Source organism: Watersipora subatra, chromosome 7 (genome assembly GCF_963576615.1).
Source record: "Watersipora subatra chromosome 7, tzWatSuba1.1, whole genome shotgun sequence".
NCBI lineage: Eukaryota > Metazoa > Bryozoa > Gymnolaemata > Cheilostomatida > Watersiporidae > Watersipora > Watersipora subatra.
In genome coordinates this window covers 39,163,158-39,182,094 of record NC_088714.1, presented here as the reverse complement: position 1 = coordinate 39,182,094, position 18,937 = coordinate 39,163,158, and the positions used below count along the sequence as shown (strand labels likewise).

The 18,937-nt window shown below is 37.0% G+C and overlaps 1 protein-coding gene across 1 annotated transcript in view; it reads left to right on the top strand.

Moving 5' to 3' along the window:
• Positions 1–10,607: 10,607 nt before the first annotated feature.
• The window catches only part of LOC137401232 (bromodomain adjacent to zinc finger domain protein 1A-like), a 57,086-nt gene continuing 48,756 nt past the window's right edge, over positions 10,608–18,937 (top strand). The window contains exons 1-6 of the mRNA XM_068087644.1: positions 10,608–10,676; positions 10,987–11,102; positions 11,461–11,604; positions 12,384–12,515; positions 15,441–15,527; positions 15,749–15,941. Coding sequence (XP_067943745.1) covers positions 10,990–11,102; positions 11,461–11,604; positions 12,384–12,515; positions 15,441–15,527; positions 15,749–15,941 — 669 coding nt within the window. The 5' untranslated portion in view covers positions 10,608–10,676; positions 10,987–10,989. The remainder of the gene's footprint in view (positions 10,677–10,986; positions 11,103–11,460; positions 11,605–12,383; positions 12,516–15,440; positions 15,528–15,748; positions 15,942–18,937) is intronic.

Sequence of the window (18,937 nt, the reverse complement as noted above, 5' to 3'; positions counted from 1 at the left end):
ATAATGTTTTTACGCCCATGTGTTCGCACATTTTTGAGCTAAAGAGCGCTTTTGAATTAGTAGGGGGCAACTCCAAGTTTGCTCTGAAAACCTTACATTTCAGACAAAGAAAACTATGTTATATTCTCGAAAACTAATAAATGGTTTTATTTGAGATTAGGTGAGTCAGCTCTTAGCATTTCTTAACTAATGCCAAGGATGCAGCAAGACTGCTTGTTCCACTGTCTTGAGCAGTCTGAATAAAACCCTGGTCAGAGTGACTAAACTTCAATATGAGACAGCCAAACAGTATTCAAACAATGGTTGATATTGGAAGAAGAGAGCATTCAATGGGAAATTGCTCAAGTGCTAAGCATTGACAACTTTGATGAGAGTTCAGACTTGTTATGTCATTATGCCTGTTGTAAAAAGTATTGTAGCAAACTCGTTATGGAAAGAGCTGAGAAAAGACATGAGAAGAGAAAGAAAGAATGTGATACAGCAGAAGAGATGAGACTAGATATTTATTACTTTAAAAATTTATGATGATTACTCCATGATGATGGTACTTTGGTGGGAGAAAAGGAAAACATTTTCTTTTTTGTCTGCACATTTTGTGAGCAGCAAAACCAACTCTTTGCAGTTGGTTTTGCACTCTATAGCCTACATTTTGGACATAAATGTATAGATAAATTATATGTATGATCCTTCTTTGGTTTTTTTGCGTATGACCACACAAACTACGTTAGATATAGCACGCTGTACTATGCAGGATGACTAATCTGCAAGGTGTATGAGGCTCTTATGAAGAAGGGGTATTTTACTTATAAATCACGACATCACTGTCCATTCAGCTCTATCGCTTGTGATCAATCTATTGAGCAAACAGTTAAAATAGACTCAGTCTCACGGTTGAATCATAGGGTTTACCAGGAAGTCATCAGCGCCTCCCACCGCTGGACTCTATCTCACCCGGAACAAGCAGCTGTACATACAGACATGAAGAAGATGCTAGTGCTTGGTGATTTGGGTGCAGCAAGTTATGAAATGCGTGAAAAGGCATGTAAGGCTGATGAGGAAATGAGGGAAGTTATGAAAGACTCATAACAGCAAGAATAAATCCATTTGCGTTTCAAACCACCAAGCTAGAACATATTACCAGTGGTGCAAAAGCCTTCATTGAATTGAAGCAGGATTTTGAAATGGCAAACGTGATAGGAGAAAAATAGCTTTCAGAATTTGTCCATAAAAAGTTACGCACCCAAGAGATTGATTTCAATGCATCCATCAAGTCAAACAAGCTCAAAACCTTCACCACATTACCATCAGCTAAGAAGAAATAAAAAAAAGTCCTCAAGTTTTGGCACAGACTGTTTGAGAGTCTGTTAGTGATCAGCCAACAGCGTAACTTGGATTTAAGAAAAGTGTTATCATTCTCTCTTGGCAACATCAGATGGTCCCTGGCTAACTCTGATGGCTCTATACTGAATACTGCTAAATCGGCTCTGATGGCTGCTGTTGAGAAAGATGTTGATGATCAACCATCAATCTATGTTAACCAGGATCAGCTACCAGTCTTTGACGCTGTTGTGGTTGTTGCTATGGCTGAAATTCAGGCCCTGAAAGCTCCTCCAACTTTTGGCATGGTTGCACGTCAGCTTTTGCAATGAATAGTTAATATTGCAAGCGTGTATCACACATGTCGTGTGGATTTCGTTTGTAACACATACCCGGATATCAGCATTAAAGAAGGTGAGAGAAGTCATAGAAGTGTGAAAGGAAAGCAGAAGGTTGTTGTGTTTAGGTCCGAACTAATCAGTGCCAAAAGTGTCTGAATTTTTAGCAGATGGCTCAAACAAGACTGCCCTAGTGAAATTTTTGAAGGATACATGAAGCAAGTCAACTGTGAAGCAGAAACAAAATCTTGTAACAGCTTTTTCTCAAGAATGCTACATGATCAGTTATGACCTAGATGAATCAATCGCTGTAAGTCAAATAGATAGTTTGACATCAGACCATGAGGAGGCAGATACGTGCATGTTATCACATATCGCAAAGATAATGGAAGATGAACCCAGCTCAAAAATTCTCGTCAAGTGCCAGGACACAGATGTTTTCCTAAGCTGTCTATCTCTAGTGGATGAGCTGCCATCACAGAAACTTATTTACTGCTGTGCTAAGGAGCAGTTGAGATATGTAAACATAGGCTGTCTTTCTACGGTCCTCACACCCGAACGATGCAAAGCACTGCTCGGGCTCCATGCTCTAAGTGGATGCGACAGTGTAAGCGCACTCTATTCCAAAGGGAAGATAACTTTCTTTAAGCTGCTAAAGAACAATCCTGAATTCTGTAACACACTGAAATCATTGGGAACAGATTTTGAAGTTGATGGTGCAATAAGAGAATCTATTGAGACATTCATATGCAGATTATATGGTGAAGAGACAAATTCCATCAATGAAGCACGGCATAAGATCATCTGCTCACCGTCTCGCACATCACAATCAAACCTAGCACCCACACTAGATGAGTTAAATCTCTATATATCTAGGGCTGCCTATTAGGCCGCGGTATGGAGAAGAGCCAAGCAAATCATCATTGATGCCCTATCCCTCCAGCAACATGGATGGTTTATGAAAGGTGGAGAGATTAAAGCTAGATGAATGACACAACAACCAGCACCTCCTGATGTGCTCATGGACATGTTTTGTCGAACCACAACTGGGTGCCAGTCTCGCCGCTGTCCGTGCAGCAACACAGACCTCAAGTGTACGCACATGTGCAGATGCAGCTACTGTAGCAATAGAAATAGAGAAGATGGAGATGAAAGTTGTGATGCAGAAGACTCAGATGACTGTGAATTAGAAGGTTAGTATTTGAAAGGTATTGTAACCAGGGGTGTGCTTCATGTTTGATGAGAACACATATGTGTTATACCATATAAAGGACTGACTAATTGCGATTTCACTTGTATAATAAAGTACACGGTTTAACATAATAAGCATTAATGATGAATATATGTATACTAAAATATTATATATACATGGTCTGAGTCTTTAAAAATACTTTTCATTTTGTTTTGCAGATCTGTAATGATATAGGAGTTGCGGAATGACAAGGACAAGCTGTAAAACTGCCACAATATCAACCAAACTGGGAATACATAATATAATATAATACAATTCTAATTTTGTTCTAATATTTGAATAATACATATTTTAGTGTTGTCAGAATTGATTCCAACTTAGGTTATTGCGAATTATTTAGTATTTATATGCCATTTTCATTATCACATTGTTGGTAAAAGCACATAAAACATTACAGACATTTATTTAATTAAAATAATATATTAATTATATTGCTCAAAAATGAACAATTTAAGAGGTGTAGAAACCAGATATTTGAAATCAGCTCGAAAATCTTATTTAGATGCCACTCTTATCATATAGCCCTTCAAAAGGAATAAATCCCTTTTTGACAGCCTTTTGATGCCCTCCTGTTCTACTACATTATGTATTATTCTAAAGACGTCATGTAGGCTATGTTCCTCCATCAAAAATGTTATACTGAAAATCATGAAATTCTTCGTACTGCACTAAATGGTAGTATAAACATAATCAAGAAACCTTATATCCCTCCCTTATTATTCCTCAATATCGGTACTCCATTAATCAGCTCGGTAAATTATAAATTCACTACAATTTGTTGTAGCCAACAGAGAGGGCTGAATCGAACCAATGACGTATTGCCCACCCATATACCATTGATATATTGATCATTGATATCATTGATCGAACATACTGAAAACCAGCTGAAACCAACTCGGTATACTTTGTTGAGACCAATGATATACAGCCCCCCTGTGGGGGGCTGTATATCATTGGTCTCAACAATGATCATTGGACAGCCCCCACAGGGGACAGCCCCCCTGTGGGGGCTGTCCCCTGTGGGGGCTGTCCATCATTGGTCGAGGTTGCAATTCATTTTAGGTGACAATTCATTTTTAAACGCTGGTATGACTAAACGTTTCTTGATAGTATATCTTGGAGGGGCTGATAGATTAACAGGTGGTACATATATTGGCAGATGGTCATTAGCAAGAATAGGTGGTAGGGAGAAGCAACCAGATTGTACAGATTTTTTTATGTCGGTGAAAATAAGATCTAGCATTTTATGTTCTCTTGTTGAAAGCTGACTACCTGCACGACTGGAAGAATGTCTGTGAAAAATAAAAATCCTTAAAAATCATTAAAATCACCAGCTAGAAATAGCTTAGATGTATTTCCTGAGATATGTTGAGACGCTAGGGATGAAGGGTTAATAGTTTGATCTTCTTCTGAGTTTTCAAGACCTGGAGGGGGGCATAGAATTGAATATATAATTGGTGTATGGTTGTAGAAATTGTAACAAAAACCAGAATGCTGACACGGATCTATTCGAGTATTCAGCCAGTTTTAGAATAAATTAATTATTCCGCATGTGAATTGCACCACCAATTCATTTATTAGCTTTATGACATGCGTGTAAACGAAATCCATCAATATTATAAAAATGTTCTTTTTCAACATTGAGCCATGATTTGCTAAGCATCATGACATCATACCTCTTCGATAGTTGCTCTAGTTTGTTTACCTGATCTCCATGGAGAGACCTGACATTGCAAATTAACACAGGTGACAGAATATAAATAAAAACATTGTTAGAGTAGAAATGGTTTTTATTGTAATCATTATCATGATTACAATAAAAACCATAATAAATAAAACAATAATATTGTCATGACCAAATGGAGATTCAACAGAGTTAGCCTAGAATTTTAAAGCGACAACATCTTGTAATTTTTTAAAAATCTGACACAAAAAATTCTATGTTGGCTATTTCAATTTACACATCGAGAAGTACCTGCGCACACATCACCATGGTATGGTTTTCCGCAGTTGTAACAATTTTTATCATTTGGACAGTACGAAGCAATATACTTGAAGGTTGACTTGCAAAAAAATTCATATTACAGTTATTTGGTATCAAAAGGTTCACGGTGTCTTACTCTGCTGTGTTGTAAGTGCAACATATGTGGAAATGTGATTACAAGCTCTTAAAAGCTAAAAAACGAACAGTTAATCGCAGCCATCACAAAAACGCCGTAGGATGGAGTCATGGAGAGCAGTAGCGTAATTTTAGGAAAAATGGAAGACAAAGGATGACTCCATCATGTAACTAGGGGACTATAACAGCCGGTGAATGTTATGCCATAGTACAACACTCCTGTGAACATACACAATATGTATTGGCTAGCCCTATGCTTTATGGGCATATGATAAATCACAAAGCAACCAACAAATAATAAAAAACACTGTCAACGATAAGTCTAAACATGGTGAGCGACCTTGCTTAGTCCTTTCTTTTATGTCTTGTGAAAACAAACTGCAATTATTACAGTCCTAAACCTCTTATAACTGATACGGTTTTACTTTATAGGTTCTCAAATCGGTGGCAAAGTGCCAAGTCAGGCTGTTGAGTTGCACGACGCATATTTGTTAGTCTTATTTTATACTGATGAAGGTGGCAGACAGCAAACACATCACGCTATCATAGGCATATAAGATTCCTACTATCTATCTCTATGTATCGAGTTGTTTGAAGGAACAGCTTTTAATAGATGATAAGTCTGCATCAATCATAGTAGATCATAAAATGAAAACATTTGGCCTTCAATACTGTTTTTATATCATAAAACAACTAAATGGAAAATATAAAGTTATATAATTACTTTTATTACATCTCATAGTGAGGAACATAGGCCAACGTGATTACGTTTATACTTGTAGCAAACCTAAAAAAATAGCAAATGCATACTAGTGAGCGACCTATAAAATGAGTGATGGTCCAGCAAAGGATCGTGGGGGCAACTCCATGAGCATTCATTTCCAATGGATGGATGAAAAAACGAGGCAACCAAGCCGATATATAGAGAAAGGACTTCCAGAACAGAGGTTGATCTAGAGAAGATAACAGACGAAATTTATCGAGATTTATAGAAACTTCATACGAAATGAACAATCTTTAACAAATTTATTTTCACTTCGTGTGTTCAAAGAATTCATTTATGTTCATAATTGCTTGTCAGATGTCAGAATAATCTAAGTATCTGTTCCAATTGAGAACTAGCTGTTAAAGTCATTTAAGTAATGTTTTTCTGTTTTTGTTAGTACATTTTCTCGAGATAATATTTTGTATTTAATATTTTCTGTTATCAAGACGTGTATTACTGTTTTCCAGAAGTATTGCTCCCTAAATACTAGTAAATAGTAGAGTAGACGTAAAAAATTTTTATAGCCTTTTTGTTAGTGTTGAATGTTGCACGGAAACGGCTAGTTATCACTCAATAATCTTTTTATTGTTAAAAATGGGAAAATTTTACAAAGTCAGTCAGGAAGGCGATGTGATTGGCCAGTTTGAACAACAACTGTTAATCTCTAGGCCATCCGTCTATGTAATATGAATACTGCTGCAATTCTTTAGGCAAGTCAGCTTGTGTTTTGCTTTTGAAAAAGACACGTGATATTCCCACGACCAAACAAGCGGAGCGAAGTTTGAGTTTTTATGATAAATGCATGTGCACACAAATTACAAAAATTATTCATCAACAACGTCGCAAACCCTCGTATCGAAATACCATCAACAAATTTAACCATTTTTTGTAGAGTCGTTAAAGTATAATAACGATACAAAACACATATAAACCTATTTAAATATGTTACCAAGTCTTTGAAAGGTTACCGCAATATCTTAAAACTAACCCATCTGATCGGATTATACATAAATAGACAGATTAATTCGGCCAAAAATTGCCACAAAACGCTTGAAGAGCTTGGTTTAATAATAATTAAGACCGGGCTACGATACGCCAATAAAGCCGTGCGACAGATAGAACTATTTAGCAGTGCGCGTTTCATGAGAAAAACGTGCTAATTTCACCAGTCTATGGCATTGTTTACCTGTAATCGAATTTATCCGAAGGCTTCTGTAATAAACGTAGACCGTTTGAGGCGTAGACCGATTTACAGGTACAAACTTGTGGTACACAGTTTATTAGCCTATGTTTTTTGTCCAATTACTGAAGGTTTCATTAAATTATTCAAAACGTTAGCCGAAATTCTCTACAACTTATGTACAAGCTAGTGCCGAACTACAATGCCCCTTTATGACGAGAACATTTTTTTATTTTGCTCCAGTTTTCTGAAAACTTCCAAACGCGTAAACGCTCATACTTGCTTTCTGTTAAAGATCGCTATCAAAACCATTCTACATTTAACACAACCAACTTTCAAACTGTGTATAGTACACAGTAGCTTGCCATTTTACTTCTAATTTTGAATTTCAGAGTTATAATAAACATATTTCCTTATTGCTGTTGTTAAATTACATACATTACAGTAGGTTAGGCCTACAGCTTTAATTAATATTTATTTTATTGTTGTCAAACATAGGTTTGAGATAGTAGTAGATTAGGTGTAAAGTAGATTAAATCAAAACACGCTGGCCGCAATACTCACTTGGCATCTTCTAATCTTGCATGCGGTCTTCAACGCATTGGACTTCTATCAGTCGGTTTGCGAGTTATGCTTAGAGCAAATCTTTGGGTTGAGAAGGGATTAGTCAATGGTTCGATTGGTACAGTCTTGCGTATTATATACTGTGCAAATCAAGGTCCACATGCATTACCTGCTTTCGTTGTCTGCATATTTCCAGATTATACTGATCCAACATTTCTTCCCGAACACCCAAACAGTTTTCCAGTTACACCTATCAAACATACTTGGACTGCTGGCCATGCCACTCTTAGTCGCACAGGCATTCCTTTCGATCTAGCATGGAGTTTGACAATACACAAGAGTCAAGGTCTTACCATGGCTAAGGCTGTCATTGATATAGGACACCGCGAAATGACTGCTGGAATATCGTTTGTTGCTCTCTCTCTCTCTCGAGTTCGAAACATTAATGACTTACTTGTTAACAACTTCACTAGGGAGCACATCACTCGATTAGCTATCAATGACCAAATCCTACAATGTAAAAGAGAGAAGAATAGATTGGGCGACTTTTAGCAGAACGCTGAACTTATCTAACTTATCTATATTTGTTGAAATTGTTATTTGCTCCTTTTTGAAGTCGCGCTCCCTCGTATTCATTTTATGTCATCTCGAACAACTTTCATTTACACTATATTCTGCCAATTCCTGCTGACAACTACTTTTTCAACAACCAGAACTGCCATTTCTTTTTTTCATCATCACTTATTCCATTATCAGGTCGTGGGCTGTATGACGGGAATTTCTAGCATTAGTTATTGCTATTATATAATAGAATCATTTATTCGTTGGAAAAATATCATTTCTGATCATTGTTAAATGGCTAGCATCAAGCTCGGACCAGATTGCAATAAATACTTAGATAACTAAAGAGCTATTGTTCTTACAAGAGTTGTGTTCCCTTCTGTTGGGTGCAGTAGGTTGTATCGCAAGCTGCATTGGGTTCAGTGCACTCAGTTTGTTTTAACAGAGCACAAGCGTGTTGGGTTCAGCTCCCACCTGTTGGTTTTAGCAAGTTGTAATGTTAGCGGCATTGGGTTCAGCTCCCTCCTATTGGGTGCAGCAGGTTGTATTGCAAGCTGCGTTGGGTTCAGTGCACTCTGTTTGTTTTAACAGAGCACAAGTGAGTTGGGTTCAGCTCCCTCCTGTTAGTTTTGGTAGGTTGTATTGCAGGCAGCGTAGGTTCCAGCAGAGCACAAGTCAGTTGGGTTCAGCTCCCTCCTGTTGGTTTCAGAAGGTTGTATCGTCGGCAGCGTTGAGTTCAGCAGAGCCAAAGTGAGTTGGTTTCAGTTCCCTCTTGCTAGGTATGCAGGTTGTATCATCGGCAGTGTTGGGTTCAACGCACTCTGTTGGGTTCAGCAGTTTGTATCGTTTGAAGCGTGGGATCCAGCACATACTACACTCCAGCATTAAGAATTGTCTTCACCCCACTCCTACAAGTTTTCTTCATACTGTTACAGGCCTGCCAACTCTCGCGCATTGAGCATGAGACACACGCATTGGGCGTGAGACTCGCGCAATCACATCAAAAAGAAAAGGAATGAGAAATGCGTGAGATTTTTGCCCCAATTTTATATATGCTATCATTGATGCATCAATTGCCCCAAAACCAAATCTCAAGCATTGCCCCACTCTTGGGTTGGCAGGCCGGTACTGTTATAAAGTGAGGAACAAAGGCCCTCGTGATTATATTGCGCAATAATTACTGTAGAACAGGCCTACTACTTGATAATCCTATGCATTATATAGGTACTGTATACAGTACACGAGATATTCATGAAAGCCTACATAACTGAACACATTTTTTCCAATAAAATAATGAAGATCTATGTTTCTTTCTCTAAAATAATACAAATATATAATGAAGAACAAGCAGACCTGCCAACCCAAGAGTGGGGCAATGCGTGAGATTTGGTTTTGGGGCAATTGATGTATCAATGATAGTCTATATAAAATTGTAGAAATTGGGGCAAAAATTTCACGCATTTTCATTTTTTCTTTGGGGTGATTGCGTGAGTCTCACGCCCAATGCGTAAGAGTTGGCAGGTATGAGAACAAGGGTATCTATGAATATATTCATGTTATGAATTGCTGAGTATGTATAAATGTATGTCTGCATGAGATTCACAAATCTCCATTAATATTTTCTGAAATTTTGATATTTAAGGAACGTTGATCGCATCGTATTGTTCGCAACATGTAGTTCAGTACAACGACTACTACTTTCATCGAGGCATGGCCACATGGCGAAGGTTTTGAATTGATGCACAATATTTACAATTTTTGTTTCCAAGTTGTCCATCCTTTCGTGCGACATCAACTGATTTTGCATAGAAGCGCCGCACATGCGACATTGCGGAACACTTGTCACTAAAACATCGGCTCTTTCTATCACGATTTATTTGCTTCATCGTTTTTCATAGAGAATGCCCGTTCGAACAAATCAGACATAAACGTATGAATATAGCCTGACAGAAAGTCCAACTATTCAAATCCGTTCTTTAACATAAACATCGCAACTGTCTATGTCATAGATGTAGGTTTGCTTCTATGGTCTATACTTTTCAGTTTTCATAAACCGATGTTTTGGTGCGCCATGTTTGTAATTTGTTAGCCTTCGCTTTTATATCATTATAATGTGACGTTGGGGTATGCCCTCCTGTATAATTGGCCATGCGCTATCGGTAATATCGGTATAGAAAGCCGCCAAACTACCCAAGGGTTTGTGTTTCAGGGTATGTATATTATTGTACTCTATAAATCTCTATTTGAACAATTTAACGTTGTTCCCGTTATTTTGGATTAAGGTACTGGTTCAGACTTTATTACCAGTAGTTACTACCAACTAAAACATGTAATTCACAGCAATTCATACTTGCACTGTTTTACAAACAGTGCAAGTAGGAATTGCTGATTGACGAGGCCGCTCATATAATCCGGTATAGAATCGGAGAAACAAAGACAACCGCGCCGTGAAGTTTCCTGTTAGTACAGTAGCGTACTGTTTTAAAAGCTGCTTTCGTAAATTGTAACGAAGGCATACTGTATAAGCAGTGTTGTTGTTTGTTATGCGTCTACAGTAAAATATATGCTGAATTGCTAAAGTAAGTGTACAAACTAATTTGGTTGTATTGTTGCGATTTCACGCTTGTGCGGCAACGCAATATGGTTCCGTATAGATATTTGCAGCCATATCTTGATCTTGTTTTACCAGCACATAATGTGGCATAAAATAGATTTTCCGTTAAGGTGAGCTCACCAAAGACCTGGTTAAATAAATCATTAGTCATTCATCATTTCTTAATTGTACATAGTTTTGTTTTATTATTGCGGTCCAACAGTATGCTAACGTTTTCACGGAGGCCTCTAGCAATAGCTTTGTTATTATTTAACCATTGAGCTCTGCTTTTATAGAAAATGCCTCTTCTACGGCGGAAGCAGTTTGAGCCTCGTCCTATACCACCAGATTTAGATCCAGAGGGTAAATACTTTGTTTGTCAGGCAACTGGAGAAGTATTTGAGCATTATGAGTGAGTAATACCATGGAATATATGTAATTAATTGCCTTTCTACTATTTTCATCACCCATATTTTTAATTACATTGTTTCCGTGTTCTCATTCAGTTGTTTTTTTCAGTAGATTTCTGTGATGCTGTTGTATTTTGCAGTGTTTATTTGCATCATCATGCTCGAACATTAAATTTACCACTTCATCTGCGCAACTCTACAATATCCTGTGTATTATCAAAAGAGCTATTCTTATATAACAATTTCAAGATGGTTTTATTACTTTGACTACAATTAGAAAATGCCCCTGTAATGGGCTCTATATAAGCATATCTATGTATATGCTTGTCCGAAGTATACATTATACAAGTTCATTTACAGGGAATTTTTCGACAGAGTCATTGTCTGCAACTCTTTGGTGTGGACATGCGGCGTAACTGGCAAACCAGGGTTGACTTATACAGAAGCAGTAGATTGTGAGAGGAAAGCCCTTAGCATCATAGAGAGATTTCCCAAACATCTACGGTATAATGCAACTTCTGATTTCCTTTAGCTTGGGTTGGTGGAGCTCACGCTCAGGATTGTTGCATTTTCACTCATAGCCCACTATTTACATCGCTGACACCTTTTCTTTGACAGACAGAAACCCACGAGAACGACCTTAGTCAAACTAACTCGATGATACCTATATTTAATGTACTTTCATAAATAATAGAAGCTCAATTTTGTAGTAATGTTCTTGTTTTATCATACTTGTGTGACTCTGTTCTAGCACATGGTCGAAATATTTTTCATTTTTGTTACCTAGATCGGCTGTTACAAGTTGTTACTTAGGTTGTAGGTATAAATATGATGATGGTTGTTCAATCTGTATAATTAATCGATGTGTAAGAATGTTCCAAGACAAACCTTCAGCACAATTTTGCTTGCTTCTTGTTGTCTTTAGTTGCTTTACTCTTAAACCTCCATAACAAGGCTGTAAACCTATGGTCATTCCACATTACTTTTTTTTTGATGATAACCATAGGATTTTATGTTTTTTACCTCTGTATAGAAGAAATTTTCTCGGAATGACTATGCATAACTTATAAGTTCTGAACTTGACCCAGGCATAGAACTTGCTCTCTTATGTCATAACTAAAGGTTCGATTTGTTATCACGATCATATGGTGACTGACGACCTCCAATTAACTGATGGTATTGAAATTAGGTGTTTGCCCCGTGTTGAAGTTGTTACATGTCTCTTTTCTAGGCCAGGAAATATAGGCCATGCCTTATGTATATGCACATTTCCTGGTTCACAGGGGACCGGTGCTCTATCTGGCAACACTCACCTTCCGGACTCGCATCAATGACCTGAATGAAGATGTGTACGTCTATGTAAGAGATGTCTATTTCAAGAATGAAATTATCGAGGCCATTCATGAAGACGAGTGGTGAGGCCTAGTAATTCTTTGCTATCAACTAAGTTTATTGTTTATTGCTATCGATGAAGTTCATTGTCAACTTCATATTAAATACAAAATATTATATAATAGCACATTTAGTAAATTTCATCCATGCATAGCACTAGCTAGGTGTGTCATAGCATTAGCTAGGTGTGTCATAGCACTAGCTAGGTGTGTCATAGCGCTAGCTAGGTGTATAATAACGTTCGCTAGGTGTGTCATAACGTTACCTAGGTGTCTCATTGCGTTACGTGTTTCATAACACTAGCTAGGTGTGTCATAACACTAGCTAGGTGTGTCATAACACCAACTAGGTGTGTCATGACACCAACTAGGTGTGTCATAACACCAACTAGGCGTGTCATAACACCAACTAGGTGTGTCATAACACCAACTAAGTGTGTCATAACACCAACTAAGTGTGTCATTGCACTAGCTAGGCATGTCACATTTGAAAGATTTTCTGTAATGTTTGTATGAATTTTTTTAAATTTAGTTATGCTTAATCTTGCTATTCATTATTACACTGTTTTACTAAATGTGAAAAAGTGCCTGTATGGCAAGATGAACGGCTAAAAAGATTTCACACACATCGAGTATTTGCCTTATTATAGTTGTCTCTGTATTATCTGCAACATCTCATGGACATTTAAATACGGTAACAATTTCTAAGGCTAATTTGTGAGCATTCAGTTCAACGGCCAAATTAAACTGTCATGTTAGAGATAAACATGCAACATTCTGTGTTTAATAAGTGACTTTGCGTTATACCAACATGTCTATGGATGTTCGAACAGCACAATTCACTTGCTAATGGGCAATTGACAAATATTTCTTCTCTGTTTATAACGAACTTCCGCCATGAGAAAGGTCAGCAAATGATGAGCAAGCGAGTCAAACACAACATATTTGACTGGAGAACTATTTGAGCAGGTTTAGAGAACCTTTTAACTGTTGTTTATAAGTATATTATACTTATGCTATAGTAACCGACAAGAGCAGTAGTTCTTATCCAGCCTCGTGATAAAAATTACTGTGCTCGAGGCTATACTAGGTGTGAAGGAAAGTCGTTAGACTTATCTTTACACCTTTAAAAGTTCATCAGCTTGGCTTGTTATAACCTATCCATAGGTAAGATGTTTCAAATATGTCTGCCTCATAGTGTCGATGAAGATCAGTGAATAACAATAATAGTTCTGCTTGATGAATTAATAATCGGGCCAATAGCTAACAGTGAGACAATTGTCAAAGTTTTGTTTTACTCTGACGTGAACTTGTGAGCACTTTTTAATAACTTCATGGTACCCCGAAGAGTGTAGTGGTGGCACTACAACAAGAAGAGTGTAAGAATGTAGTGGTGGTACCACAAGAAGAAGAGTGTAGTTGTGGTACTACAACAAGAAGAGTGTAAGAATGTAGTGGTGGTACCACAAGAAGAATAATGTAGTGGTGGTACCACAAGAAGAAGTGTGTAGTGGTGGTACCACAAGAAGAAGAGTGTAGTGGTGGTACCACAAGAAGAAGAGTGTAGTGGTGGTACCACAAGAAGAAGAGTGTAGTGGTGGTACTACAAAGAAGAAACTTTTTGTTGAATCTGTTTTAGAATATTACTTTTATAGCCAAAATACATTTTTACCTAAATATTCGCTACTCTATTTGGTGTCTATGAAGATTCAATAGGTTTATTTACTGTAACTTAAATCAGTCAAATTTTTACCTACCTTTTTAATTCACTACTGGGCCCTTTTTCATCTATAAGATGAAAAAGGGCCCTGTAGTGGATTAAAGCCCTATTCCTATAAGACTACACTAATTCATCTAGTTTGTTACAAGCCCCAAAAATACTCCTTAAATATAAACTAGCTAATTAAACCCAGCAGTGAGACGAGTGCGTTATATAAGGGAGATGCTAGAATAATTTAAAATATAACTGATCAATAAATAAAGATTAAATTGTTTATTTTATTGAAGATCTTAGAGACAGCGCATTGGAGGTGCAGTCTTGATGTAGGAGGGACACAGTGCAGAAGTAGAGTTTGTGATACAGATAAATAGAATAACGTGCTCTAATGTAGGAGGGACACAGTGCAGAAGTAGAGTTTGTGATACAGATAAATAGAATAACGTGCTCTAATGTAGGAGGGACACAGTGCAGAAGTAGAGTTTGTGATACAGATAAATAGAATAACGTGCTCTAATGTAGGAGGGACACAGTGCAGAAGTAGATTTTGTGATACAGATAAATAGAATAACGTGCTCTAATGTAGGAGGGACACAGTGCAGAAGTAGAGTTTGTGATACAGATAAATAGAATAACGTGCTCTAATGTAGGAGGGACACAGTGCAGAAGTAGAGTTTGTGATACAGATAAATAGAATAACGTGCTCTAATGTAGGAGGGACACAGTGCAGAAGTAGATTTTGTGATACAGATAAATAGAACAATGTGCTCTAATGTAGGAGGGACACAGTGCAGAAGTAGAGTTTGTGATACAGATAAATAGAATAACGTGCTCTAATGTAGGAGGGACACAGTGCAGAAGTAGAGTTTGTGATACAGATAAATAGAACAACGTGCTCTAATTTTGACTACATGATCTTTAAACTAACATAGCTCTTTTGACTTATTATTTTTATGCAACTGTCTTTTTTAATTCTCACTATAATCTCTTCATTTTGTTTCACGCGACTGCAATGTTTCGAGATCGCGTGTTGGAATTACTTGAAATATAGAATAAAATATTTGCTCAAATATTTTGTTGTATGTTGGAGATGTGTTTAGCTAGTCGAATGTAGATGTTTCCTTGCATTTTATAATGACAGGAAATCAATAATAATTTATACATCGTAGTACAATATCGATGTCTTCATTTCATTCCGTATATATTTTGTTAATTATATTGTATGTTGGTAGGTGGGAGGGGAAAGTTGTGGACAGTTTCCTTGTTGCTGAGGAGGAAGATGAGCAGGATGAGAGGGCAGCAGATGAACCAGATTGGGAGTAAGTAAGGGGAAGTACGTAGGGGGAGTAAGTGAGGAGAATAAGTTGTGGGAGTAAGTAAGGGATAAATAAGGTGAATTCGTCAGGCATTGCGTATCTAGTGTATCTACTGTTGTCTTATTTGATATTATATATACATGCTAAATTTTTCTTAATTGTGTAAATATCCAGATGATAGTGTCTATTGACTAATAATGCTGAGAGGGTTAGCCATGTTTTAGTCACATACGATACCGAGTCCGGCTTTGGGATGACGAGACAAATGAGTTTATTGAGGGTGACGATGGAATAGTCGTTGTTGACACTTCCTGTATTAGACGTGAGAAGAACGGTCTACACAGCATCAACCAAGATAAATGTAAAATGTTTCTCAAATATCACTGTGAGCAAGTCAATGGCATCTGGAATGTCAAGGTACTGTAATTCAACTCACCTTATATTCTTGTGTACTGTATCTCAACCCTCCTTATACTCTTGACTACTGTATCTCAACCCTCCTTATCCTTTTGACTACTGTGTCTCAACCCTCCTAATACTCTTGACTACTGTATCTCAACCCTCCTTTTACTCTTGACTACTGTATCTCAACCCTCCTTATACTCTTGACTACTGTATCTCAACCCTCCTTATACTCTTGACTACTGTATCTCAACCCTCCTTATACTCCCGGTACTGTATCTCAACCCTCCTTATACTCTTGACTACTGTATCTCAACCCTCCTTATCATCCTGGGTACTGTATTTCAACTCACCGTGAAGTCTTCTAGTCTTCCCTTGCCAACTCAGTGCATGTATAACCTTTTGTTTCATCCCCTCATGACACCGTTAGATGACCAATGAAAGGGGTTAGATTTTCGTCTATTAACTCATTCGCAACCATCGCGAGTTAACTCGTTAATTTATATTGTATCTAGGCTACCAACGCAAATTATCTCGCCGTGGAAATTTATATGTACCTATTCCATTTACAGTTATGATTAGTTAGGAAGAAAAATCCCTGGCCAATCAGAAAAACATACAAATATGCATCGATGATATCTCTGGCAAGTTGTAACCAAAATACTAAACCCATATCGGCGTTTACTTAACCCGGAAATCATCATGGCAACTGGAAATTTTATCGTTCGTGATCAATCTTTTTCAACTGCAGAAGTAATTATGCAGATTCAGAAGTGGTAAAACAGTGAAAGACTGCATAGATCAAATTGAAACATTATTTTTAATGTTTCGAAGTTTTTATTAACTTTTAATTTTGCCAATTTAAATCATTATGCTCGAATAAAAATGCACCTTTTAGGCAGTGAGCCGTAGTCAGACTAATGCTACCATTCATTTTCGATAGCATCATATTGATTCTTAGAGCTGTCTATGAAGTCTGAAAAGTCAAGAACAGAGTTTATGAACATATTTTCATTATTTGAAACATGTTGATGACAGTTTATTTGAGTTATATTGTCATGTAGATTTGCTATGTTTTGGTTTGAAGGTTGATACTCGTGAAGAAAGGTTCGAAATTAAAGTTTCATGTTTTTTACGTTCATGTCTAACTGTTATTTTTAAAGATATTATTTATAACTGTGTATTGTATGTAGCCAAACAATAATTTTAACTAAATTACTTAGATCTTTACCATTTTTATGGTGAAATTCTAACTTTGTTTCAGCAAGTAAAGGTTTTTGAAAATTAGAAATTTTTAAAAACTACCTTCTTTGAGACACATGTCTACATGTAAGTAATATGAAGTCTCTGTTTAAATTTTATACCATTTGAAAGAGACTTGGCTGATTATTTTGAAAATTGAATGGGTAATCTATCTCAATTCAGTTTCTTGTAGCGGCAAGTTAAATTTATAGCATTTTTCTGAGAAATGATTGGTATTTGAGGTACATGTAGGTCGCATGAAAGTTAGTCGGTTGCGAATGAGTTTAAGGAGATGTGACAGTGTCATAACTTACACGTTTTATATAAATCACTACATGACAGAAAACTTAGATTTTAATTTAAGCACAAATTCATGATTCATAAATTCATGCACAAATCATTTGCAGGTTTATCATTGCTAGCAACAGCGGCCTGCTAAGAACTTGTTTATAACTTCTTATACTCGCATTGTAAATTATTGGATCTTTAGAAAGGCATTTCAGGAAGATGAACAGTTAGCTGCTGAGATCTGCTTCAAGTTTCTTTACATATAGTTACATTTAGTTGCTAAGGACTTCATGGGCAGTTGCTAAGAACATCAGGGGCAGTTGCTAAGGATTTCATGGGCAGTTGCTAAGAACTTCAGGGGCAGTTGCTAAGGACTTCATGGGCCATAAATTTAATGAAGCCTGGTAAAAACCTTTATGGTACAGTAATACTTCAACTTACGAGTGCTCCAATGTACGAGAAACTGGAGATACGAGCCAACTTTTAAGCAAGTTTTAGCACTAACATACGAGCCATATTTAAGATTCGAGCACGTGAGTCAGTTGCCAAGTATGCCGGAGGTGTTTTATGAGAACAGCATCACTCTGTATTTTCAACTGCCCAGGTTATACTTTTGTACCAGATTTTTTGCGCGATTTTCAGAGCAGAATTATGTGAATTAAAAGTACTGTGCGTAGACCGAAACTTTGCCAGTAAAATAGAAAGTAATGCAAAGAAACAGCAAATGATAACAATTGATATTAAACGGAAAATTATTGAAAAATATGCGAAAGGTGTATGCGTGATTGAGCTAGCTCAGCAATATGACAGAAATACACCCACAATTATCAAACAGAAGGATTATATTCAGGGCATTTAGTTCGCAAAAGGACTAACCATAGTTTCTAAACGGCGCAGCGATCTTCACGACCGCTGATGGAGAGACTGTTCAGGCATTGGATAAAAGATAAACAATTGGCCGGTGACAGCGTAACTGAAACGATGCTATGTGAAAAGGCCGTTGCTATCTATCAAAACTATAAAAATAGACATTCGAACAAGTTGGCTAATGGTCGTGCATTAACCCTTTGTGACGACACCTGTGTTCGTCCTAATCGCAACATGTTAAAAGGGCGACAAAGGCAAATGTCCTTAGATAGGTTTATTTCAAAACGGCCGGCTGGTCGTGAAAACGAAACAAAGGAAAAATTAGCTAACCAGCGAGAATCAAAGTCAAATGTTGTAATGAAGGATAACTTTTATCTCCCTCTCTGGCAAATGCTAGCGTTAGCTGCTATTGTATGTGTTTAATTTTACATTTCAATTAATCACATTTCCTTGCATTATTTTTTATTTGTTGCTTTTTGAAAGCATGTGGTAAATTAGGACAATAACCAACATGTTCTTTCTGTTACAATATCTTGTTTTGAGTGTTTTATTTGAATTTTTTTAGAGTATGGAAACCAATCAATATATATTTAATTGTTCTATATATAAATAAA